Source organism: Salmo salar, chromosome ssa21 (assembly GCF_905237065.1).
Source record: "Salmo salar chromosome ssa21, Ssal_v3.1, whole genome shotgun sequence".
Taxonomy (NCBI): domain Eukaryota; kingdom Metazoa; phylum Chordata; class Actinopteri; order Salmoniformes; family Salmonidae; genus Salmo; species Salmo salar.
The window spans coordinates 27,270,001-27,296,135 of NC_059462.1; the positions used below are offsets into that span (position 1 = coordinate 27,270,001).

Here is a 26,135-nt window from a genome sequence, read left to right on the forward strand (position 1 = left end):
GTTGTTGGCGTTCTTGTCCTGTAGCTGCGGAGACGAGGAGGTGGGGGTGGAGCCTGGGTGCTCCTCTCTACCTGGCAGGTTGATGTTGGAGTTGAACCCTGGGAGGAGGCACGCAAACACACACACACACAGGAATGCACATTACAATGTTAATGCCATAGGTTTGTTTCCATACATTGAATTAAATGTCTAATATTAAACTGTAAGTCTAGTCGTGTCTAAAAGCCCCCCAAAAGGCGATGCCCCTTCTGCTTCCAAGAATCCTGGGACGATAATCCTGAATCACCTGCCCCCTTACCAGGCCCACCAGCTCAGAGAACCCTCTCAGACAGAATGTGTGTGTGTTGTGTTTGTATGTGTTGTGTGATGGGAATTCTGCCGTCCTATATCAGGAATGCCTGACTCCTGGTCACAAGAGGACTAAATATAACCACCAGAATTCTCCCACTCAACAGGAGCCACTGTGGGTGTGTGTGTGTGTGTGTGTGTGTGAGAGAGTGAGAGAGTGAGAGAGAGAGAGAGAGAGAGAGAGAGAGAGAGAGAGAGAGAGAGAGAGATATGAACAGGGTTTTTTATGTGTGTGAAAATGTAAATGAAAGAATGGTATGTGTTTGTATAATTGTGTGTGAGTGTGTGCATAAATCAAAGGGAATGCTTTTCCTGTGACAGAAGTTTTTTGGGGGAATGCAATGTCGCCACCTGCCCTTTCCCCATGACATTCCTGCAGCATTCCCGTATCCCACAGGAGAAGCAGGCTGCTCATCACCGGCATGGCTGGGATACTTCCCCTAATCCGCGGGCCACCCCGGAGCATCGGGTGTCACGGATAACTGTTTAGCGCCGGGGAGGGAACGGAAGCAGGCTGTCCCGTTAAGCCCGGCAGCATCTCCCGTTCTCAGATCCCTCCGCTATCACCCCTCAAAATAACACAGCGGTCAAGACCCTGACTACCAGCCTCCTCTGGCATGCAGACTCTTTCCATGACGCCAGGGGTTTCACTGGACAGATGAAGGATTAGGGCCCTAATGTAGACCACTACCAGAAGTAATCATGTGACCACAGAGAAATAATAACTATAACAGGCATCTCCATTCAGGTCAATGTATGTGTATGAGACAGTGTGATCACATAGAGAGATAATCGGTCTGCCCTCCTCCCCTCTCCCTTCCCTACGGTGGAGGCAGTGTCCAGGCGTGGTCATGGTCGGCCCAATGCTGCCTCTTAAATCTGAGTGATGGAGCATCTTTAATGAAAAACAAAGGTTAACGCCAAGAGACCAGAGAGGAGAGAGGGACAGGGAGAGCTTCTCGCTGTTAAATAACTGTTGGGATACACTCTAAGTTATGTAGCTACCTTTTAGGCTCAGGAGAAGTGTGAGAAGCAATGGAAAGACCTTGAGGGTGTGTGTGTGTGTTACATTGTGACTCACCTCCCTCCCTCATCTTGCGTCCTGTAGAGGTCTTCTTGAGCAGGCTGCGTCCAGAGCTGAACAGGGTGTTGAGCTCATCCACGGCTGGCTGAGGGCTGGTCAGGGGTCTCCCGTTGGCTGGGTTGAACAGCAGGGGCGAGGAGGAGCAGGAGTGGGAACGGCGTGGCTCTGGACGGGTGGACTTGGCCGGAGAGTAGGGAGGGGGCTTCTCCCCTCCAGCCCTATGAGAGGAGGAGGAAGAGGAGGAGGAGTAGGAGGGTTTGGGAGAGTCCGAGCTGCCACCTCCCGTGACGGAAGCAGCCCGGGTAAGGGAGAGGATGCTGGACTCTGGGGGGAAAGGAAAGTGGGAGGGGGGGCGGTAGGGGGGAGGCAGGGCAATGGGGGAGGAGGAGGAGGGGTGAGAGGAGGAGTGGGCTTGTCTGGGAGGAGGACGGAGAGAGAGGGGGAGGAGTCAGCACGCTGGCGGGAGTACTGGGGGGAGAGGGGGCTGTCTGGGCCGGCGTAGTTCAGGTTGGTTTCAAACACAGGCAGCTTCTTCACCTCCAAAGGGGTGAGGGGTGACTCGTCAGACGCAGGGGAGCAGGTGACGGGGGAGGGGGGGAACACCAGGAGAGGGGGGCGGTGTGGGAGAAGGTTGGGGAAGGGTGCAGGGATATTGCTGGCCCCTCCTGTGGCGGATGTTTGGGCCTCCATAGTGGTGGCTAGACCCCCCAGCCCTGCCCTCTTCCCCTCCCCACTCTGAGAGGGAGACAAGCCCAACCCTAACCCCCCTAACATCAATCCTAAGACCTCCAACTTTCCAGCGGCCGTCGCCATGGCAACCGTGCTTCCCACCGGAAGTCCCACCTCCTCGGGCAGGAAGTACTTCATCTCCTCGTAGACGGCCTCGGCATCTCCCTGCTGGGGGCTGTCGGGGGGGTCCTGGTGGCCACCTCCCAGACTGTAACTCCTGGCATGAGCCCCCACCATCTCTATGTACACATCCTCCTCATCCTGGTCATGGTGCAGGCTCAGTGTCACCCCCTGTGGGCCATCCACAGACGCTGTGTGCCGCATCACCCCCCCCAGTCCCCCAGCGCGGGACAGCAGGGCCAGTTTGACGTCGGCAGGGCGTAGCTGGAGGAGGTTAATGCCGGCAGCGTTGATCTCTTCGTAGGAGCCCGTGAGCTTGGTGTTTGGGCTCCTCTTGGGCTTGGGAGGAGGCACCTTCCTCATGGTGGTGTAGTCATCACTGTGGGGCCGCGGCTTGGACAGAGCTGGGGAGAGATGAGAGGAGAAGCAGTTCACAACAGTTCCACTGACAGCTGTGTTTTGGGGTTCAAAGAAGCTTAGGTTATAATAGTTGGGGTGTTGTGGCCTATATATGCACTATCCATAGGAGACAGCAGTGTTTTGGGGTACATAAAGGCTGAGGTAATGATAGTTGAGAAGTATATCATAATTGTGTGTACCATCCGTAGGTGACAGCTGTGTTTTTGGGGGGCTTCCTGCAGGTGACCCGCAGCCCTCGGGGGTAGGACTCTCTCTCGAGGGTCCCAGGGTCAGTCCGGCACTGACCGCCTCGTACGACGCACTCAAACGAGTGTTGGGGTCCCTCTTGGGTTTGGGGGGAGGCTGTTTCCTTGGCGACGCCAGCCCCCCCACTCCTCCCCCATCCTCGTTGTTATAGGCCACCTGCTGCAGGGCTGTTTTGATGGATGGGCCAGGGCTGGAATGTACCAAGTTCTCCATAGCCAGGGGGATGGGCACTGAGCTGGAGCGGAAGTGGCGGATAGTCCGGCTCCCCCCACTAACGGAGCCATCTTGGTTTCTTCTGATCTTCTCCACAACCCTATAGGAGGGGGCAGGAAATAATATCCACATGATAAATAAATGAACATTTGACAATTTTCAACCCCATTCCTCTCTTTCCCTCTATTGCTCAATTTCTCTCTCCTCCTCTCTCTCCTTCTCCTCACCATGGACCAACACACCTTCTGGTGATGTTTGATCCTGGTTCCAACCAAACATAATAAACTGCATTTTTCTCTAGAGTGACAACCATAATATAATTACTTTTCATCTAATACAAATCCAGATCGGTGGGTCCCCCACGAGACGGTTGAGCTAACGTAGGCTAATGCGATTAGCATGAGGTTGTAAGTAATAATAAAATTTCCCAGGACATAGACATATCTGATATTGGCAGGAAGCTTAAATTCTTGTTAATCTAATTGCACTGTCCAATTTACTGTAGCTATTACAGTGAAAGAATACCATGCTATTGTTTGAGGAGAGTGGACAGTTATGAACTTGAAAAGTTGTTAATTTCTTTGGGATAGGGGGCAGTATTTTCACGGCCGGATAAAAAACGTACACGATTTAATCTGGTTACTACTCCTGCCCAGAAACTAGAATATGCATATCATTAGTGGATTTGGATAGAAAACACTCTAAAGTTTCTAAAACTGTTTGAATGGTGTCTGTGAGTATAACAGAACTCATATGGCAGGCCAAAACCTGAGAAGATTCCATGCAGGAAGTGCCCTGTCTGACAATTTGTTGTCCTTCTGTTGCATCTCTATCAACATTACAGCATCTGTGCTGTAAGGTGACACTTTCTAAGGCTTCCATTGGCTCTCTAAAGCCGCCAGAAAGTGGAATGGGGTGTCTGCTGTCTCTGGGCAAAGTGCAGCAGCAGAGTTTGTAAGTGGTCAGCCTGGGGACAGTGAGACTGGAGATGCGCGTTCACGAGACTTCTACATTTTTTTCTTTCAGTCTTTGAATGAATCCAACGTTGCCCGGTTGGAATATTATCGCTATTTTACGAGAAAAGTAGCATAAAAATTGATTTTAAACAGCGTTTGACATGCTTCTAAGTACGGTAATGGAATATTTTGACATTTTTTGTCACAAAATGCGCTCGCGCATTACCCTAGTGACCTGAACGCACGAACAAAATGGCGGTATTTGGATATAACTATGGATTATTTGGAACCAAAACAACATTTGATGTTGAAGTAGAAGTCCTGGGAGTGCATTCTGACGAATAACAGCAAGGGTAATCCAATTTTTCTAATAGTAATTCTGAGTTTAGGTTGTCCCAAACATGGTGGGTGTCAAATTAGCTAGCCGTGATGGCCGAGCTATGTACTCAGAATATTGCAAAATGTGCTTTCGCTGAAAAGCGGACATATCGATTGCATAAAGGAGTTCTGTATCTATAATTCTTAAAATAATTGTTATGTATTTTGTCAACGTTTATCGTGAGTAATTTAGTAAATTCACAGGAGGTTTTTGGTGGGTATGCTAGTTCTGAACATCACATGCTAATGTAAAAAGCTGTTTTTTTATATAAAATTGAACTTGATTGAACAAAACATGCATGTATTGTATAACATAATGTCCTAGGAGTGTCATCTGATGAAGATCATCAAAGGTTAGTGCTGCATTTAGCTGTGTTTTGGGTATTTGTGATGCATGCTAGTTGCTTGGAAATGGCTGTGTGGTTTGGCGCGCTGATTTATCACTGGCTGTTGAATAGTGTGGGACGATTTCGTCCCACCTCCCCTAGAGAGGTTAACTTCTCTGGGCTAGGTGGGACGTGACCGTCCCACACTATTCAACAGCCAGTGAAATAGCATGGCACGAAATACAAAACAGCAAATATATCATAATTTCAATTTCTCAAACATACAACTATTTTACACCATTTTAAAGATACACTTCTCCTTAATGTAACCACATTGTCCGATTTCAAAAAGGCTTTACAGCGAAAGCAAAACATTAGATTATGTTAGGAGAGTACATAGACAAAAATAACCACACAGCCATTTTACAAGCAAGGAGATGTGTCAATAAAACCCAAAACACAGCTAAATGAAGCACTAACCTTTGACGATCTTCATCAGATGACACTCCTAGGACATTGTGTTACACAATACATGTATGTTTTGTTCGATAAAGTTCATATTTATATCCAAAAAAAGCATTTTATATTGGCGCGTGATGTTCAGAAAATGTATTCCCACCAAAAACTTCCAGTGAATGAGCACATCAATTTACAAAAATACTCATCATAAACGTTGACAAAATACATAACAATTATTTTAAGAATTATAGATACAGTACTCCTTGATGCAATCGCTGTGTCAGATTTTAAAATAGCTTTTCGGCGAAAGCACATTTTTCAATATTCTGAGTACATAGCTCGCCATCAAAGCAAGCTATACAGACACCCGCCAAGTTCTGGGGTCACCTAAACTCAGAATTAGTATTATAAATATTCTCTTACCTTTGCTGATCTTCGTCAGAATGCAGTCCCAGGACTGCTACTTCCACAAGAAATGTTTTTTTTAATTTTTTTTTTATAATCCATATTTATGTCCAAATGCCTCCATTTTGTTCATGCGTTCAGGTCACTATCCAAAGGCATAATGCGCGAGCGTAATTCGAGACACGAAAAGTCAAAATGTTCCATTACCATTCGTAGAAGCATGTCAAACATTGTCTACAATCAATCTTTATGGTATTTTTTACGTAAAAATGCGATAATATTCCAACTGGACAATAGCGTATTCCTTCCAGATGAAAAAGAAGGAGGGGCGCGCTATCGTTCTCGCGCATCACCAAGTCCTTGGTCCCCAGGCAGTCCACTCATTGACTGAGCTCCTATTCTCTGCCCGGTTACAGGAGAATGATGAAAAAACTTTCTGAAGGCTTTTGACAGCCAATGGAAGCCTTAGGAAGTGCAACGTGACCCCACAGACACTGTAGTTTCGATAGGGATTCAAAAGAAGAACTTCAATTCTCAGATCTCCCACTTCCTGGTTGGATTTTTCACAGGTTTTTGTCTGCCATATGAGTTCTGTTATACTCACAGACATCATTCAAACAGTTTTAGAAACTTCAGAGTGTTTTCTATCCAAATCTATCTGTACAAAACTGTAACTTCCATCCGTATGCAGATGACACTGTTGTATACGCTACTGCCCATACAGCAGCTCAGGATCTGTTGACTCATCAATCTGCTTTTACTACCTTGCAGAAAGCATTGGTTGACCTGAAGTTGGTACTAAATGCTGCTAAAACCAATTACATGTTATTTTCTAAATCATGTAATAATGTAACTGGTGATTTGTGCTTAAGTATGTTAGATTGTGCCCCCATTGATCGTGTCCCCGCCTATAAATATCTGGGCATCTGGATTAACGTAAAGCTATCTTTTAAAAAGCTTGTTGGCGATTTAGTCAGGAAATTAAGAATTAAGTTGGGCTTTTTCTATAGGCAGAGGGCTTGCTTTTTATTAAATAGTAGAAAACAGATCATTCAGTCTACATTTAATCCTGTTATAGAATATGGCATGAATGCAGCTACCAATGTTTTGAAACCCTTGGACACAATTTATCATAGCACACTTCGTTTTATAACATCTGACAATTCTGACACTCACCACTGCATCCTTTATCATAAAGTTGGTTGGACCTCGCTAAAAACACGTAGGTCACTTCATTATTCTGTTTTTGTTTATAAAGCCTTACTCAATAAACTAGCAATTTACTTAACACCATTGTTCAAATATAGAAACTGGGATTACAACACTAGGTCACATGGTCGGTTAATGCTGGAGACTCCATGTGTATCCACAGAGCTGGGTAAATCTACCTTTTCCTACAAGGCCTCTATCATGTGGAATAATCTCCAAGTAACATTTCATTTGGATGCGTTGTTGTCTCTGGGTCAGTTTAGGAGAAAGGCTAGGGATTTTTATATTTATAAATGTTTTTTATGTTTTATTGTTTATTGTGTATATACTATTTGCTATTTATTTAATGTTGTGTTTTAAATTATGTACAATTGTATTTTCTGTATTGTTCTCAGGGCACATTTGCAAATGAGACCTAGGTCTCAATGTGTTTTTTCCTGGTTAAATACAAGTTAATAATTATCCATCCACAATGTATGTGTCACAGGCGTCGAAAGGATTAGACCAAGGCGCAGCGTGAGTGCTCATCTTTTAATCAAAGCACTTCACAAAGAAAACAAACGACAGCCAAACAGTTCTGTCAGGTATACTAACACACTAAACAGAAAGCGACCACCCACAAAACCCAAAGGAAAACAGGCTGCCTAAGTATGGCTTCCAATCAGAGACAACGAAAGACACCTGCCTCTGATTGGAAACCATACTCAGCCAAACATGGAAAACGAAACATAGAAATAGAAAACTCTAAAAAATTCCCCTAGAACCAAAAAAAACAAAACACACAAAACAACCCCCCTGCCACGCCCTGACTATTCTACTATGGCAAATAACCCTTTTCACTGGTCAGGACGTGACAGTATGTCTGCATCATCTGTCATGCTACAAATATGTGCTGAAGAGGTCAATATGGGGGATGAAGAAACCCAATGTATTGCTTCTGCTCTTAATTGTTTCAATCTAATTGACTTGCTGTAATATGATATTCACTCTGGAATTTGATATTTCCTTCTCTAATCCGGGGGAAGCCATCTGTGACCATGGGGGGGGGGGTGTCTGTCTGTGTGTCTGTGTGTCTGTGTGTCTGAAGAGGTTACCGACTTTGGTAAAAGTGGGAGTAGCGTAGTAATCTGGCATGGTACACTCCCACAGGGATGGTAGTCAATTGGATAATTATCGGCCCATCTCTAATCTCTCCTGTTTGGCTAAAATTCTAGAGCCATTGGTGAATAGGCAACTACAATCTTTTTTAACTGTTAACAATACTTAATACTCTTTCTAGCAATCAATCTGGCTTCAGACCTAAACACAGTACCACTACGGCCACTGTACATGTTGTAAATGATATTACTAATGCCCTAGATAATAGAAAGTACTGTGCCACCTTGTTCATAGATTTGTATAAAGCTTTTGACACTGTAGACCATGCGATACTTTTGGGTAAGCTGTCATTAATAGGACTGGGATCGGTTGTCTGTCGTTCGTTTCATGACTATCTAAAGGATAGAGGTCAGGCTGTTAGAGTCGACTGCATCCAGTCGGAGCCATTGGAGTAGGTTAAAGGGGTCCCACAAGGTTCTATACTTGGTCCATTACTGTTTACTCTCTACATACACAATATCGGTGATGAGATAAGAAAGTGTAAAATTCAATTGTATGCTGATGACACTGTCATGTACTCTATCGCTTCAACGGCTGACCAAGCATTATCACTATTGGAGACAGATTTTAAGATATTACAAGGGTATTTTATACAGCTGAAACTTGTTTTAAATGCAAAGAAAGCACATTTAATGATTTTTAATAGATTCAAAAGTTGGTTGAAAATACACTTGCACTTACGAACTCAGATGGCTCTCAAATGAATCAGGTGTCTGCATATAAATACTTAGGGATATGGTTGGAAGATAAACTGTCTTTTAAAATGCATGTTGACGAACTTTGTAAACGGCTAAAAATCAAGCTAGGCTTCCTCTATAGAAACAGGACATGTTTGTTCTCTACAAATAGAAGACAAATTGTGCAAGCTACTTTTATGTCTGTTATAGATTATGGGGATATTATCTACATGCTTGCTACGGCATCCACACTTAAATCGCTGGATGCTACTTATCATTGCGCACTTAGGTTTATTACGGGTGCTAGCTACAGAACTCACCACTGTGTTCTATATCAAAATGTGGGTTGGACTTCGCTGTCCATGAGACGAGAACAATATGCTCTCGTGTTTGTCTATAAAGCACTTCTGAATAAACTACCTTCTTATTTATCATCACTCATCAACATTAGAATTATAATTCCTAAAACCAGGTCTCAAGCATGGATTACACTTGAGGCCCATGCGATTTCCACAGAGTTGCGTATGGCTGCCTTTTCCTGTTACGCTCCTTGCCTATGGAATAGCCTTCAGACTAAACTTAAACTTGAGACTCTTGTCCCCCTTGCCCATTTTAAATATTTATTGGAGGATTTTTATTTTTGTATTGCTTGTAACTGTTTCTGGTAATGCAAGTTCTTGTGCTGTTAGGGGAATAACCTATGTGTAAATGTAACAATCTGCTGCTGTATTTTTTGTGTTATCTGTGATCGTTTTGTTTGTCTTGTGTAGTTTCTTAATCATTGTACCTAAACTGTATGTGTAAACATGTATACACAGGGCCCAGCTGTAAAAGAGACCTTGGTCTCAGTCTGTGTTCCTTGTTGAAATAAAGGTATAATAATAAAATTGTATTTTCAAACACAATCAGACAGGCCAACTGGAGGCTTATCGCTGTCTTATTAGCATGTTCAGAAGAAATACAGGAATAAAATAAAATAAAATCAATCTTGATTTGTCACATGTGCCGAATACAACAAGTGTAGACTTTATCGTGAAATGCTTACTTACAAGCCCTTAACCAACAGTGCAGTTCAAGAAGAGTTAAGAAAATATTTACCAAGTAGACAAAAACAAAAACTACTAATAAAAAAGTAACACAATAAGAATAACAATGATAAGGTTATATACAGGGGGCACCACTACCGAGTCAGTACGCGGGGGTACAGGTTAGTTGAGGTAATTTGTACATGTAGGTGGGGGTGAAGGGACTATGCATAAATAATAAACAGTGAGTAGCAACAGTGTACAAAAGGAAGGACGGTCAATGTAAATTGTCCGGGGGCGATTTTATTAATTGTTCAGCAGTCTTATGGCTTTGGGGTAGAAGCTGTTGAGGAGCCTCTTGGTCCTGGACTTGGCGCTCCGGTACCGCTTGCCGTGCGGTAGCAGAGAAAACAGTCTATAACTTGGGTGACTGGAGTCTCTGACAATTTTATGGGCTTTCCTCTGACAACGCCTATTATATAGGTCCTGGATGGCAGGAAGCTTGGCCCCAGTGATGTACTGGGCTTTTCGCACTACCCTCTGTAGCGCCTTTCAGTCAGATGCAGAGCAGTTGCCATACCAGGCGGTGATGCAACCGGTCAGGATTCTCTCGATGGTGCAGCTGTAGAACACTTTGAGGATCTTGGGTCCCATGCCAAAACTTTTCAGTCCCTTGAGGGGTAAATGGTTTTGACGTGCCCTCTTCATGACTGTCTTGGTATGTTTGGACCATGATAGTTCGTTGGTGATGTGGACACCAAGGAACTTGAAACTCTCAACCCGCTCCACTACAGCCCTGTCGATGTTAATGGGGCCTGTTCGGCCTGCCTTTTTCTGTAGTCCACGATCAGCTCCTTATTCTTGCTCACATTGAGGGAGAGGTTGTTGTCCTGGCACCACACTGCCAGTTCTCTGACCACCTCCCTATAGGCCGTCTCATCATTGTCGGTGATCAGGCCTACCACTGTTGTATTGTCAGCAAACTTAATGACGGTGTTGGAGTCGTGTTTGGCCACACAGTCGTGGCTGAACAGGGAGTACAGGAGGGGACTAAGTACACACCCCTGAGGGGCCCCACTGTTAACCTGTTGGGGATAGGGGGCAGTATTTGCACGGCTGGATAAAAAACGTACCAGATTTAATCTGGTTACTACTCCTGCCCAGTAACTAGAATATGCATATAATTATTGGCTTTGGATAGAAAACACCCTAAAGTTTCTAAAACTGTTTGAATGGTGTCTGTGAGTATAACAGAACTCCTATGGCAGGCCAAAACCTGAGAAGATTTCAAGCAGGAAGTGGCCTGTCTGAGAAGTAGTGTTTCATCTTGGCTCTTTTTATTGAAGACTCAGGATCTGTGCAATAACGTGACACTTCCTACGTCGTCCAAAGGGTCTCAGAGTCCGGGAAAACGTTGAACGATATCGAGGCAGGCTCTGGCTGAAACACTTTATCGCTTTTGGCAAGTGGCCACTCAGAGTACTATGGGCTTAGGCGTGTGCCCGCTTCGACCGAATGGTTTCTTTTCCTTTGTCTGTTTATCTAAACGCAGATTCCCGGTCGGAATATTATCGCTTTTTTATGAGAAAAATGGCATAAAAATGGATTTTAAACAGCGGTTGACATGCTTCGAAGTACGGTAATGGAATATTTAGAATTCTTTTGTCACGAATTGCGCCATGCTCGTCACCCTTATTTAGCCTTTAGGATAGTGTCTAGAACGCATCGAACAAAACGCCGCTGTTTGGATATAACGATGGATTATTTTGGACCAAACCAACATTTGTTATTGAAGTAGAAGTCCTGGGAGTGCATTCTGATGAAGACAACAAAGGTAAGAACATTTTTCTTATAGTAAATCTGACTTTGATGAGTGCTAAACCTGCTGGGTGTCTAAATAGCTAGCCCTGTGATGCCGGGCTATCTACTGAGAATATTGCAAAATGTGCTTTCACCGAAAAGCTATTTTAAAATCGGACATATCGAGTGCATAGAGGAGTTCTGTATCTATAATTCTTAAAATAATTGTTATGCTTTTTGTGAACGTTTATCGTGAGTAATTTAGTAAATTCACCGGCAGTGTTCGGTGGGAATGCTAGTCACATGCTAGTCACATGCTAATGTAAAAAGCTGGTTTTTGATATAAATATGAACTTGATTGAACAAAACATGCATGTATTGTATAACATAATGTCCTAGGGTTGTCATCTGATGAAGATGATCAAAGGTTAGTGTCTGATTATTTCTGGCTCGGTACTCTGCTGCCATAATCTAATGTTTTGCTTTCGTTGTAAAGCCTTTTTGAAATCGGACAGTGTGGTTAGATTAACGAGAGTCTTATCTTTAAAATGGTGTAAAATAGTCATATTTTTGAAAAATTGAAGTAATAGCATATCTAAGGATTTGAATAACGCGCCACGGGATTCAACTGGCTGTTGAGTAGGTAGCCCAGAGAGGTTAAGGATCAGTGTGGCAGATGTGTTGTTGCATACTGGGGGCGGCCCGTCAGGAAGTCCAGGATCCAGTTGCAGAGGGAGGTGTTTAGTCCCAGAGTCCTTAGCTTAGTGATGAGCTTCATGGGCACTATGGTGTTGAACGCTGAGCTGTAGTCAATGAACAGCATTCTCACATAGGTGTTCCTTTTGTCCAGGTGAGAAAGGGCAGTGTGGAGTGCAATTGAGATTGCATCATCTGTGGATCTGTTAGGGCGGTATGCGAATTGGAGTGGGTCTAGGGTGCCCGGGAGGATGCTGTTGATGTGAGCCATGACCAGACTTTCAAAGCACTTCATGGCTACCTACGTGAGTGCCACGGGGCGGTAATCATTTAGGCAGGTTACCTTTGCTTCCTCGGGCACAGGGACTATGGTGGTCTGCTTGAAACATGTAGGTATTGCAGACTCGGTCAGGGAGAGGTTGAAAATGTCAGTGAAGACACCTGCCAGTTGGTCTGCGCATGCTTTGACTACACGTCCTGTTAATCTGTCTGGCCCAGCGGCTTTGTGAATGTTGACCTGTTTAAAGGTTTTGTTCACATCGGCTACCGATAGCGTTATCACACAGTAATCCAGAACAGCTGGTGCGCTCGTGCATGTTTCAGTGTTGCTTGCCTCACTGCGCAGCCAATGTCTGGGTTTCCCTTTGTAGTTCGTAACAGTTTTCAAGCCCTGCCACATCCGACGAGCGTCAGAGCCGGTGTAGTAGGATTCAATATTAATCTTGTATTGACTATTTGCTTGTTTGATGGTTCGTCTGAGGGCATAGCGGGATTTCTGATAAGCATCCTGATTAGTTTCCCTCTCCTTGAAAGTGACAGCTCTAGCCTTTAGATCGATGCGGATGTTGCCTGTAATCCATGGCTTCTGGTTGGGATATGTACGTACAGTCACTGTGTGGACGACGTAGTCGATGCACTTATTGATGAACCCGATGACTGATGTGGTGTACTCCTTAATGCCATTGGATGAATCCTGGAACATATTCCAGTCTGTGCTAGCAAAACAGTCCTGTAGTGTAGCATCCGCGTCATCTGACCACTTCCGTATTGAGTGAGTTACTGGTAATTCCTGCTTTAGTTTTTGCTTGTAAACAGGAATCAGGAGGATAAAATTATGGTCAGATTTGCCAAATGGAGGGTGGGGGAGAGCTTTGTATGCATCTCTGTGTGTGGAGTAAAGGTGGTCTAGGATTTATTTTTCTCTGGTTGCACATGTGACATGCTGGTAAAAAGTTTGTAAAACTGATTTAAGTTTGCCTGCATTAAAGTCCCCGGCCACTAAGAGCGCCGCTTCTGAGTGAGCATTTTCTTCTTTGCTTATGGCCTTATAGAGTTGGTTGAGAGCGGTCTTAGTGCCAGCTTCGTTCTGTGGTGGTAAATAGACAGCTAGAAATAACTCTCTTGGTAGATTGTGTGGTCTACAGCTTATCATAAGGTACTCTACCTCAGTCGAGCAATACCTTGAGACTTCTTTAATATTAGACATTGCACACCAGCTGTTATTGACAAATAAACACACACCCCCACCCCTCGTCTTACCAGAGGTAACGTCTCTGTTCTGCCGGTACATGAAACATCCCGCTAGCTCTATATTGTCAATATCTTCGTTCAGCCACGTCTCGGTGAAACATAAGATGTTATACTTTTTAATGTCCCGTTGGTAGGATAATCTTAATCGTAGGTCATCAATTTGATTGTCCAATGATTGCACGTTAGGAAGAAGAACAGATGGCAGTGGGAGTTTAATCGCTTGCCTATGGATCTTCAGAAGGAAGCCCAATCTGTGGCCCCTTTTCCTGCGTCTTTTCTTCACGCAAAAGGCGGGGATCCGGGCCTGTTCCAGTGAAAGCAGGATATCCTTCTTGTCGGACTCGTAAAAGAAAGAAGTTTCTTCCAGTCCACGGTGAGTAATCGCTGTTCTGATGTCCAGACAGTTGCAGCAACACTATGTACACAATAGGTTTTTAAAAAAGTTACACAAAATGCAAAAAAAACGAATGAAAGAGCCCAGTTGGTTGGGAGAATGTAGAACGTCAGCCACGTTCTTCGGCGCCATCTCATTTTAGAATACATTCTAAAATGACAGCTTCTCTCCTTCCCTAGTGCCTACATTTGAAAAGATGGCCACCAAGCATTTTGGGACTGTCTTATATTTCAAACGATGCCAAATAAAAGCTGTATAATGCGCTGCAGCTATAAGACAAGGAGGCCAGAGTGTCATCACGGCGACAGCATTGAAACATTACCACATGCTGATGGTTTATCTCATTACACTACTATCAATCATCATATGCAATTAAAGCCACCAGCCAGCACAGGCTCAATGACACCATTACTCACATGACACAAACATTGTACACACACAGGCACATAGACACACATATAACACACACACACAAACCTTGTGACCTTGAAATCCTTATAGTGTCTGTGTTGGTTTAGAATTACCTACATTGATGCAACAGCTTCATAACATAGTCTAAATCATTATATTTCATGATACAATTAGCTTCAAACCAATGAAGAAACACAAAACCACCATGAGCGACTTCTCCACGAGGGTTGAAAGGGTTGGTCTCTTACCTCTTGGGTGTGTCCTCCTCTTTCCCAACTGGCTCGGGCCTCTCCCCGAGGGGCGGGCTGTTGCCGTGTGACCCGTTGCCATGGGATCGCTGGTGGTCGCTTTCACGGGCGATGTCGGAGGCGTTCTGGATGACCAGGTGGTCGTAGGTGTGCAGGCCCTGGTCTTCTGCCCCCTGGAGGAACCTCTGGACACTGCAGTCCTCAGTCTGTTGAGATGACAGTCTATGACGCACACGCTGTCTGGCCAGCCAGCCACGGATCACTGACAGAGGATAGGGGGAGAGAGGGGTTAATAATACATGTGCGCGCACACACACACACACACACACACACACACACACACACACACACACACACACACACACACACACACACACACACACACACACACACACACACACACACACACACACACACACAGACACACACAGACACACACAGACACACACACACGGATGCAAGTTGTGTTGTACCTTTCTGGCAGGTGATGATCTTCCTGTGTAGTTGGTGGCAGCGGTCATTGAGCTGGTCAGCCTGCCAGTACCTCAGAAACACCTTACTACTGCTCATCTGAAACAGAGAGAGAAAGAGAGAGAAAGACAGACAGACAGACAAACAGACAGAGCGAGACAGACAGAGCGAGACAGACAGAGCGGGAGAGACAGAGCGAGAGAGACAGAGAGAGACACAGAGAGAGAGACACAGAGAGAGAGACACAGAGAGAGAGAGACACAGAGAGAGAGACACAGAGAGAGAGAGACACAGAGAGAGAGAGACACAGAGAGAGACACAGAGAGAGACACAGAGAGAGAGACACAGAGAGAGACACAGAGAGAGACACAGAGAGGTGGAGGGTTGAGGTTCAGTCAGTTTCAGGATTCATTAAGTTTGTTGTAGTTATCCATGTGTCCTGACAGGTGCACAGGCCAAGGGGCTGATATGCTCCAACACACCCAGACTATTCATTCCTATACACACTACTTCTCAGAAATGTATGTGTGTGGGCCTGGGTGCGTGTGACAAAGTGTCTGGGAGGCATTGTGAGAGAGCGTGTGCGTGTGTGAGCCGGGAGTCACCGTGAAACAAAGAGGTCACACACACAGGGAAGGGAGGGGGGAGATGTCATTGGCCGCTCCAGACTGCTGATTGGTGTGTGTGTGTTAGAGTCCTGCATCCGGTCAGATACCCACTGTTCCCTGTGCGTCACCCGCAAAGAAATCAGATGGCGAGTGGAATAAAAACATTATTTAAACCACGGGTCGGCTCGCGGTTCAGAACAATTACATTTCGTGTCGGACATTTTTTAAAACAAGATAATAGGGCCTACACTTTTTAAAAACTGAGGAGCTTGTTGTGTTGCAAATTCCATTCTGTGAGGGGCAAGGTTACAGCAACGCACGTATTGCGAGAGCGTGGAGCAGGAAACTGTCCATTATTTGTGTGTGTTGAAACATTCTAATTGTGCATGTGGAGAGCTTATGTTCCTTCCCCTTGTATGAGAATAGGCAACGACACGTAGCCAAGTTTACTTTCCCTGGCTAGCCTACCTCAGGTAAAAATGGTTAATGTAGGCCTAGCCAGAGAAATCAAAAGAGAGGTTATGATGGTGGAATAGGCTATACCATTTTGGAAACAGGTGCTGCATGAGTGAAATCCCCAGTTTGGAAGGACAACAACACAGCCTGCAAAAAGTGCAATCAGGTATTTATTTCTGATATGTAATTCAGTTCATTATCAGTTAATTATTAGCCTACATTATTCAGGCTTTCGTTCATTTAGACCATAGCAGGCCATATAAAGTCTAAACCGGTGCGGCTGGTAAAAGTTTGAGTAGCCCTTTATGCTATTCTGGGAATAGTTTATTCATATTGAATTTAAACTTTGATTATCTAAACAATATTGAATGTAAATCATCTTTAAATATCATTAGGTAAGAAGGCTAATAAGAAGGTTATTTTTCTCAAATCGATTTAAGTTGTCAATGTGACGCATTGTATTGTGAAAATAAAAAGATAGCCTGTCGTTTTTAATTCATGGCATCGTTTACTTTTATCCAAATGTTGAATAGACATGCAGACAAATTAATTCATGCAGGCAAAGGAAACATAGACCACTACTCAGGAATCATGAAAACAATTCAATAAATTGATGTTAGTCATACAGATCGGCTCTTAAAACAATTCCATGCTTGTGTGACGGGTTGCGAGAAAAATCTGTCCTGACGTCGGGTATTGGGTGGGGCTCAGAATTGATGTGGCCAACGCGGGGTGGGTGCGGCTCCAAAAAAACTGACCCATGCAGGACTCTAGTGTGTGTGAAGGCTAGTGGGGTTGTTTGGGTGGCAGCTGTAATAGGGTTTAATGAGGAGTCCATGGGACTTCATTCTGGGCTCAAATTATTTATCTTCCCATACTTTGTTTTTGAGCACAGAGTGGAGAGAGAGAGAGATTGGGTCTAATTGTGTTAGACTCTCTCTCTCTCTCTCTCTCTCTCTCTCTCTCACTCTCTCTCTCACTCTCTCTCCCACTCTCTCTCCCACTCTCTCTCCCACTCTCTGCTCAGATCATGAGAAAACAAAAAGGTAATTACTTGACACAGTGGAAAGAATTGACAAAAAAACTGAGCAAACTAGAATGCTATTTGGCCCTAAACAGAGAGTACACAGTGGCAGAGTACCTGACCACTGTGACTGACCCTCTCAAGAGAAGACAGGCTATGTGCCCACTGCCCACAGAATGAGGGGGACACTGAGCTGCACTTCCTAACCTGCTAACATGACCATATTACAAACACATATTTCCCTCCGATTACACAGATCCACAAATAATTCTGAAACAAACCCAATTTGTGACCTGTTGCCACAGGAAAAGGGCAACCAGTGAAGAACAAACACCGTTGTAAATACAACCCATATTTATGTTTATTTATTTTCACTTTTGTACTTTAACTATTTGCACATCGTTACAACACTGTATATAGACATAATATGACAATTGAAATGCCTTTATTCTTTTTGAACTTCTGTGAGTGTAATGTTTACTGTTAATGTTTGTTGTTTATTTCACTTTTGTTTATTATCTACTTCACTTGCTTTGGCAATGTTAGCATATGTTTCCTATGGCATCAAAAGCCCTTACATGTAATTGAATTGAGAGAGAGAGAGTGAGAGTGGGAGTGAAAGAGAGAGAGAGAAAGAGAGAGAAAGAGAGAGTGAAAATAGGGGAGCAGTGACACCGCTACACACCTGCCATCCTTGGAGTTTGCACTGCTGCAGAACAAAGCGACATTTCTCCTCCGAGGGCAGCTTCTTTTTGTCAGCTAGAGTGGTGTCCACTAGGTCTCTGTACCTGAGACACAAACAATAGAGAAACCATCAGCACACATCTTATTACATCGGATCAATACATCCATAACATATGGAGGGAAAGGATTTCAGTGTGACACGGTCTTTGTATTTGTAAGAAGTAGGCTGAACGTCCCCGGCCACCCTTACAGAAAAAAATACACATTTGTTTTTTTGATCACGTGATTTTATGTGATGTCAATGTGAAAACATGTAACTGAGAGTTAGATTTTCACATGTGAAAGTTATTGATGTGATACTGCAAATCCGATTTTCACATGTGAAAACGCAATTCCATATATGAGAGTTAGATGAGTGCCATCTGCACTGCTATTTTAGTTATTAGTTAATCTGACTATTCTTTCATCATGGATTTCATTTTCTTATTTCAACAATTTTGGGGTTTTCTGTATAGTTGTTTAATGTTGTTGGTGCATATTATTCTGTTTTAACGTTACTCCTGAAGAGTATAATAACTTTCCTTGAGTGTATTTTTAACAGAGCTGATATTTCCTTTGAAATCCAAAGGGTAGGAATACAGGTGAAATCAGTTCTTGATCAGAGTAGCAGGAAGATCGAAATGCCGTGAACCAAGATGCTGTGATTTAAAATCCCAGGTGAGGTCATGTTGAATAATGATTACTGTATAAATACACATAAACAATATGTAAAATATAAAATATATAAAATGCATATAAACAATGTATAAACAACATATAAACAATGTATAATAGCGTGTCAAATATGTGTGACATTCCAGGAACATCCTAATAACAATCTTTTGGGGAAATTTCACGTGAAATACAATTTTACATGTGCAAAACATGGTTAAATTTCACATGTGAAATCATGTGATTTCTCACATGTGAAATCATGTGGTTTTTCCATAAGGACAGTGATTTTCATAATACCATTTATGGTAAAGCTAGGATTGGGGCCGGGGAAATCTGATCCTAGATTTGTGGTTCAAAACGAGCCTTACCTCAGGCGTTTTTTGTCAGGCCCAGAACTCTATATGGTTCTGGTGGGGCCTATTGGATGACCCGCCCATTCACAAACAAGAGGGTTCATAAGTCAGTGGGGGTCAAAAGGCGGGCCAGCACCACAGCATCTGTTCCTATTGGTGTTGCCAGGGGCTACCGCTTCTGTGAGAGGTCAGTTGGAAGAGGGGGAGGGGTTGTTTTTGTCAAAGAGGAGCTCCATTGTGTGGTTAGAGGCACAGTCTTTGATCCTTTGTGTTTGGGTGGAGTGAACGCTGGTAAGAGATGTCTGGACAACTTTAACAACATGAATAACGTACATCAACATTGGCTTGAATAACGTGGGACGGTATACAGGAATAACTTCTGTGTTCAATAATTTGTGGAAAAGACCACAGAAAAGGGTGTGCATACCAATACTCAACAGATGTGTGGTAATCATTCCAGCAATAAACAGCTGTTATGCATTGTTCGGAATCAGATAGTTACCCATGTGCACTGCTCTTAGGTCAGTCTTGCATTTTCTCCCCTAAAGTTAAGATGTAATAAAGGTAAGCTCAGCTAATTCTAGATCAGTGGTTAAGGTTGACTTCTACCCAGAGCACATTGTCCAGGTCAGAGCTATATACTAGTGTAGGCCCTAAGGTCTAATGAAAGGTTAATAGGAGCCTTTATCCAATTACAAATCTTTGTTCGTCTGACTTCTCTGTGTGATCTGAAGTACTGAGAGCTTCTCTCTGCTTCCCCTCCATCTGATGTGTGATCAAGAGTCCACAGACAGACACACAGACTGATAGTCTGACAGACTGACAGACAGAGTGTCCCTGTGTAATGATGTCACAGAGCATCACTGTTAAATGAGGCAAATCTAATGAGCAGATGGTCAGAGATATAAACCACTCGTGTTGCTAGTGGTGTGTGTGTGTGTGTGTGTGTGTGTGTGTGTGTGTGTGTGTGTGTGTGTGTGTGTGTGTGTGTGTGTGTGTGTGTGGGTGGGTGTAAGAGCGGCATAGGGCAGTTTAGAATAGTCTGGAGAGGTCCTGTCGAGATGAACCTGCTGTGTACACATCTATACTGTGTGTGTGTGTGTGTGTGTGTGTGTGTGTGTGTGTGTGTGTGTGTGTGTGTGTGTGTGTGTGTGTGTGTGTGTGTGTGTGTGTGTGTGTGTGGGGGGTGGGGTGGGGGGTGTAAGAGCGGCATAGGGCAGTTTAGAATAGTCTGGAGAGGTCCTGTCGAGACGAACCTGCTGTGTACACATCTATACTGTGTGTGTGTGTGTGTGTGTGTGTGTGTGTGTGTGTGTGTGTGTGTGTGTGTGTGTGTGTGTGTGTGTGTGTGTGTGTGTGTGTGTGTGTGTGTGTGTTTGTGTGCGCGTGTGTTGGTCTGTATATTTTAGTGTGTGTTTGATTTAGAGAAGTGGGTTCCCTCTGAACTCTACCTAACCCTCTCTCTGTAAGCTAATGTCCAGGCCGACAGACAGTGCTACGGTGTCCCACAGGACCCATAAAACACAAAGGATCTCTGTAAACTCACAACCTCTCCTGTAAGAATATGAAAACTATTGATGGCCCCCAATTTTACAATACCCAGGGGGCTGTGTCATATGGAGTCAACGAAGTGAAATAGCACCTCTGATAAAAGTTTAAACATGGGGCCGGGGGGCTCCTACATGACCAAGGGCCCTTCAGCGGCCCCCAAATGTTAACTGTCACAAAGGGAATAAAAGCAGGATGGTGATTTCTGGACTCTAACCCACTCTCTTCCTCTCTGAAGCCCTAATGGTTGGTCACATTAATCACATGACACTTCACATGACATCAGTGTAGCTTACAGGCTTTGCTTACTTGGCAAGAGTTCTTCATCCACAGTGAGTTCAGTTGGAATTTAATGATATTGATCACCAATTACGCAAAGAGACAATAGCGCTATGTTCTGATTGTTGTTTCAACCAGAAACCCTAGAAAAAATATGGACAGCTAGACTAAAGTATATCCAGTAATAGAAATTTTACTTCCACATTTTAAGATCTAACTCCTGACCTGAGAAAGTGTTTGCTAGTAAAAACATATCAGAAAGGAAAACAACGACATCCACGAAACGGGGAGGGTTTACAAGTTCAATTGGTGTTTCCTGACCTTACACAGTTCTGGAATAGAAATCTGGCCACAAAACACATACTTTATCATAAACGACAAATAAAAGCAACAATAAAATTGATTTAGCCATAAATCACTGCAGCTGAGCAGTCTAGTCTAATGCAATTGGCCTCTGGCGGTCACTGCGACTTAGTGGTGCGACCTGCATGACTCAGAAGAAGAATGTATGTAAGTGTGTGTGTTTGTTTGTTTGTGTGTGATGGCATGTTGGCCTTAGGATCAATGATTGATTTATAAACTTGTCATCTGGTTTACTGAAGGGCCAGGGCCTTGAGAGAGTGAGGGAAAGATGGAGAAAAGAAGAGAGGAAACAGAATAAAAAGACAAACAGGGTAAACAGGGAGAAGAAGAAGAGAGAGAGAGGGAGAAAGGGAGAGGAAAGACAGAAAAACAGAGAATGAGGGAGAGGAGAAGATGAGAGGGAGAAAGGGAGTGGAAAGACAGAAAAACTGAGAATGAGGCAGAGGAGAGGATGAGAGAGAGAGAGAGAGAGAAAGAGATTAGAGAAAAACACTGATAGGGAAAAACCAAGAATGAGAGAGAGAGAGAAGAATGAGAGAGATCTCTGAAGTCTGCATTGTAGTCCATCCCACACTCGACATCCCTCCCTCCATCCATGGCTGTATCCATCCATTAATTCTAAACGTATGTATGCTGAGAGAGAGAGAGAGAGACACAGACAGACAGACAGACAGACAGACAGACAGACAGACAGACAGACAGACAGACAGACAGACAGACAGACAGACAGACAGACAGACAGACAGACAGACAGACAGACAGACAGACAGACAGACAGACAGACAGACAGACAGACAGACAGACAGACAGACAGACAGACAGAGTGAATGGACTCTTTGTGACTGGCAGACTCCTCTTTCTATGTTTAAGTAAACATGGCCTTGGAGTGTAAACACACGTGCGCAAAGACAGACACACAAAAACATTCACACACACACACACACACACACACACACACACACACACACACACACACACACACACACACACACACACACACACACACACACACACACACACACACACACACACACACACACACACACACACACACACACACAGCTAAACAGGCACAAACATGCTCAAAAAACAACAAACAGCAGGAATAGAGGAGCTTCCAAATCAGGTCCTGGAGACTTTATTCTGTCTTTTCCAAGTGAATTTGTCCAAATACTAATGACACCTTCAAATGGAGGGACTAGATACATTAAGTCCATTCATTTCTAAATGGTAAAACAGATATGTATGAAAATACCCTGTCACCTCAAAATATTTGATCTCAAATCGAAAATACTGGAGTATAGAGCCAAATTAAACATTTTAGCTTCCCTGTCCAAATAAATACTGGATTTTGTGACCAATTATCTTTTTCATTGTGGATTTCATGTGTGCTTGGGGTTATTGTCTTGCTGGAAGATCTACTTGATGCGTAGTTTTCGCCTCCTGGCAGAGGCAACCAGGACTATGGCTAAAATATCCTGGTACTGGGTAAATTTCATGATGCCGTTGACCTTAACAAGGGCCTCAAGACCAGTGGAAGCAAAATATCCCCGTAACATCAAAGATCCACCATCATATTTTACAGTAGGTATGGGGGTATTTTCTGCTCGTACTCATTTCGACACCAAACCCACCATTGGTGTCTGTGGCCAAACAGCTCTATTTTTGTGTCATCTGACCAAAGCACCAGTTCATATTGAACTCCAGACATTTGCTTTGTTGGATGACATGAACATAGAGCTCTTTAGCCAGACACACCAGTATTAGTATTTATTGGGATCCCCATTAGCAGCTACTCTTCCTGAGTTCCAAACAGGACACCAGTGGTGGGTTTGGTGTCGAAATGAGAATGAGCAGAAAATAACCCCATACCTACTGTAAAATATGGTGGTAGATTTTTAAAATGTTTTTATTTCACCTTTATTTAACCAGGTAAGCTAATTGAGAACAAGTTGGCCTGGCCAAGATAAAGCAAAGCAGTGCGACACAAACAACAACACAGAGTTACACATGGAAAAAACAAGTCAATAACACAATAGAAAAAAAGAAAGTCTATATACAGTGTGTGCAAATGGCGTGAGGAGGTAGGCAATAAATAGGCCATAGTAGCGAAGTAATACCAATTTAGCAGATTAACACTGGAGTGATAAATGAGCAGATGATGATGTGCAAGTAGAGATACTGGTGTGCAAGTAGAGATACTGGTGTGCAAAAGAGCAGAAAAGTAAATAAAAACAATATGGGGATGAGGTAGGTAGATTGGGTGGGCTATTTACAGATAGACTATGTACAGCTGCAGCGATCGGTTAGCTGCTCAGATAGCTGATGTTTAAAGTTAGTGAGGGAAATACAAGTCTCCAGCTTCAGCGAATTTTGCAATTCGTTCCAGTCACTGGCAGCAGAGAACTGGAAGGAGAGGCAGCCAAAGGAGGTGTTGGCTTTGGGGATGACCAGTGAGATATACCTGCTGGGGCGCGTGCTACGGGTGGGTGTTGTTATGGTGACCAGTGAGCTGAGATAAGGCGGAGCTTTACCTAGCATAGACTTATAGATGACCTGGAGCCAGTGGGTCTGGTGACAAATATGCAGCGAGGGCCAGCCGACTAGAGCATACAGGTCGCAGTGGTGGGTGGTATAAGGGGCTTTGGTAACAAAACCGATGGCACTGTGATAGGTATTTGTAGTTGTCCACATATTCTACGTCAGAACTGTCCAGGGTAGTGATGCTAGTCGGGCGGGCGGGTGTGGGTAGCGAACGATTGAAAAGCATGCATTTGGTTTTACTCGCGTTTAAGAGCAGTTGGAGGCCACGGAAGGAGTGTTGTATGGCATTGAAGCTCGTTTGGAGGTTAGTTAACACAGTGTCCAAAGAATGGCCAGACGTATGCAGAATGGTGTCGTCTGCGTAGAGGTGGATCAGGGAATCACCCGCAGCAAGAGCGACACCATTGATCTATACAGAGAAAAGAGTCGGCCCGAGAATTGAACTCTGTAGTACCCCCATAGAGACTGCCAGAAGTCCAGACAACAGGCCCTCCGATTTGACATACTGAACTCTGTCTGCGAAGTAGTTGGTGAACCAGGTGAGGCAGTCATTTGAGAAACCAAGGCTATTGAGTCTGCTGATAAGAATACGGTGATTGACAGAGTCAAAAGCCTTGGCCAGGTCGATGAGGATCTTTGATGTTATGGGGATATTTTGCTTCCACTGGTCTTAAGGCCCTTGTTAAGGTCAACGGCATCATGAACTTTACCCAGTACCTGGATATTTTAGGCAAAGACCCAGTTGCTTCTGCCAAGAGGCTGAAAGTTGGCCACAAGTGGATCTTCCAGTAAGACAATAACTCCAAGCACACATCCAAATCAACAACGAAATGGTTAATTGGACACAAAATCAACAGTTTGCAATGGCCATATCAGTCTCCAGACTTTGATTTGAAGAAGGCAGTCCATAAGCACAGATGAAGGGTATCAAGGATCTGGAAGGATTCTGTATGAAGGAATGGTCTAAGATCCCTCCCAATGTGTTCTCCAACTCATAAAACCCTTGAGAAAAAGGCTCAGTGCCGTTATCCTCACAAGGTGAGGTATTGAAAGTTATTGAAAACAGTGTTGTCAACCATTTTGATCCTAACCTTTTTAAGAAAAATAAAAAGTATTACTTGCTAAACAAAATCTATTACTCTGAGCAATTGTATTAGTATTAAATAATCATAATTTTTGGTCATCTATCAAGGTTGTCAATAATTTCAGAGCCCACTTTACATATCTGCTCAGGGATACATTAACAGACATACACAACAGACTGAAAACCCAGACAAGCATGAATAGACATGCACACAACACGCACGTATGAGCAAATGCACAGCACACACACACCCAACCCCCCCACACACACACACACACATGCACGCACACACGGACACGCACAGAGGGATTGAGAATGATGATTAACATACAGAGCAAACAGGTTATTCAGAGCCAAACACAAAAGTCATGCAAATTGGCCTGGCGCTCAGACAAGCAGCCAAAGGCTAGTATATTACCATCACAATCAGTCTGACCAACCACCAACGCCGGACACCAACACACAGACTCAGACACACCCCAGCGCCAGACAACCCAACTTCACCGGGGGGCTGGCACCCCTTTGTGATGCTAACCTAACCGTCGACCATACACCCAATCACCCCCCCCCCCACACACACACACACACACACACAGTCCCATGAAAACAAGCAACACACCACTTTGTATCCCATGTCTCCCTACACCCACTGCTCTTCATACAATCACACCCCTCTTTACAAACACCAGTGCAACACAAACAACACACACCCACACACACACACACACACACACACACACACACACACACACACACACACACACACACACACACACACACACACACACCAGGCATCATTCAATTACAACTCTGCCAACAACAGATTAGACTCTACAATGGACCTCCATCAAAACAACTCTGGTGGTACAGAGTAGAGTTTGGCTGCATACAGATCTGTCTATTATCCCAGCATCCATATCCATTCACTGCTCATCCAGGGGCGGTAGGTAGCCTAGTGGTTAGAGCGTTGGACTAGTAACTGAAAGGTTGCAAGATCAAATCCCCAGCTGACAAGGTAAAAATCTGTCGTTCTGCCCCTGAACAAGTCAGTTAACCCACTGTTCCTAGGCCATCATTGAAAATAAGAATTTGTTCTTAACTAACTTGCCTAGTTAAATAAATAAAAAATCCAATCAACCAGCCTTTCTTTCTATTGTCCCTCAACTCAGCGTGAC

The 26,135-nt window shown here is 44.0% G+C and overlaps 1 protein-coding gene across 1 annotated transcript in view; it reads right to left on the reverse strand.

Annotated features, from left to right (window-relative positions):
• The window catches only part of LOC106582129 (unconventional myosin-XVI), a 174,611-nt gene that overhangs the window by 18,605 nt on the left and 129,871 nt on the right, over nucleotides 1-26,135 (reverse strand). The window contains 7 exon segments of the mRNA XM_045704630.1: nucleotides 1-98; nucleotides 1,430-1,801; nucleotides 1,804-2,685; nucleotides 2,881-3,260; nucleotides 14,833-15,094; nucleotides 15,306-15,402; nucleotides 18,077-18,179. The exon segment at nucleotides 1-98 is cut by the window's left edge and continues 58 nt beyond it. Of these exon segments, the coding sequence (XP_045560586.1) occupies nucleotides 1-98; nucleotides 1,430-1,801; nucleotides 1,804-2,685; nucleotides 2,881-3,260; nucleotides 14,833-15,094; nucleotides 15,306-15,402; nucleotides 18,077-18,179 (2,194 nt within the window).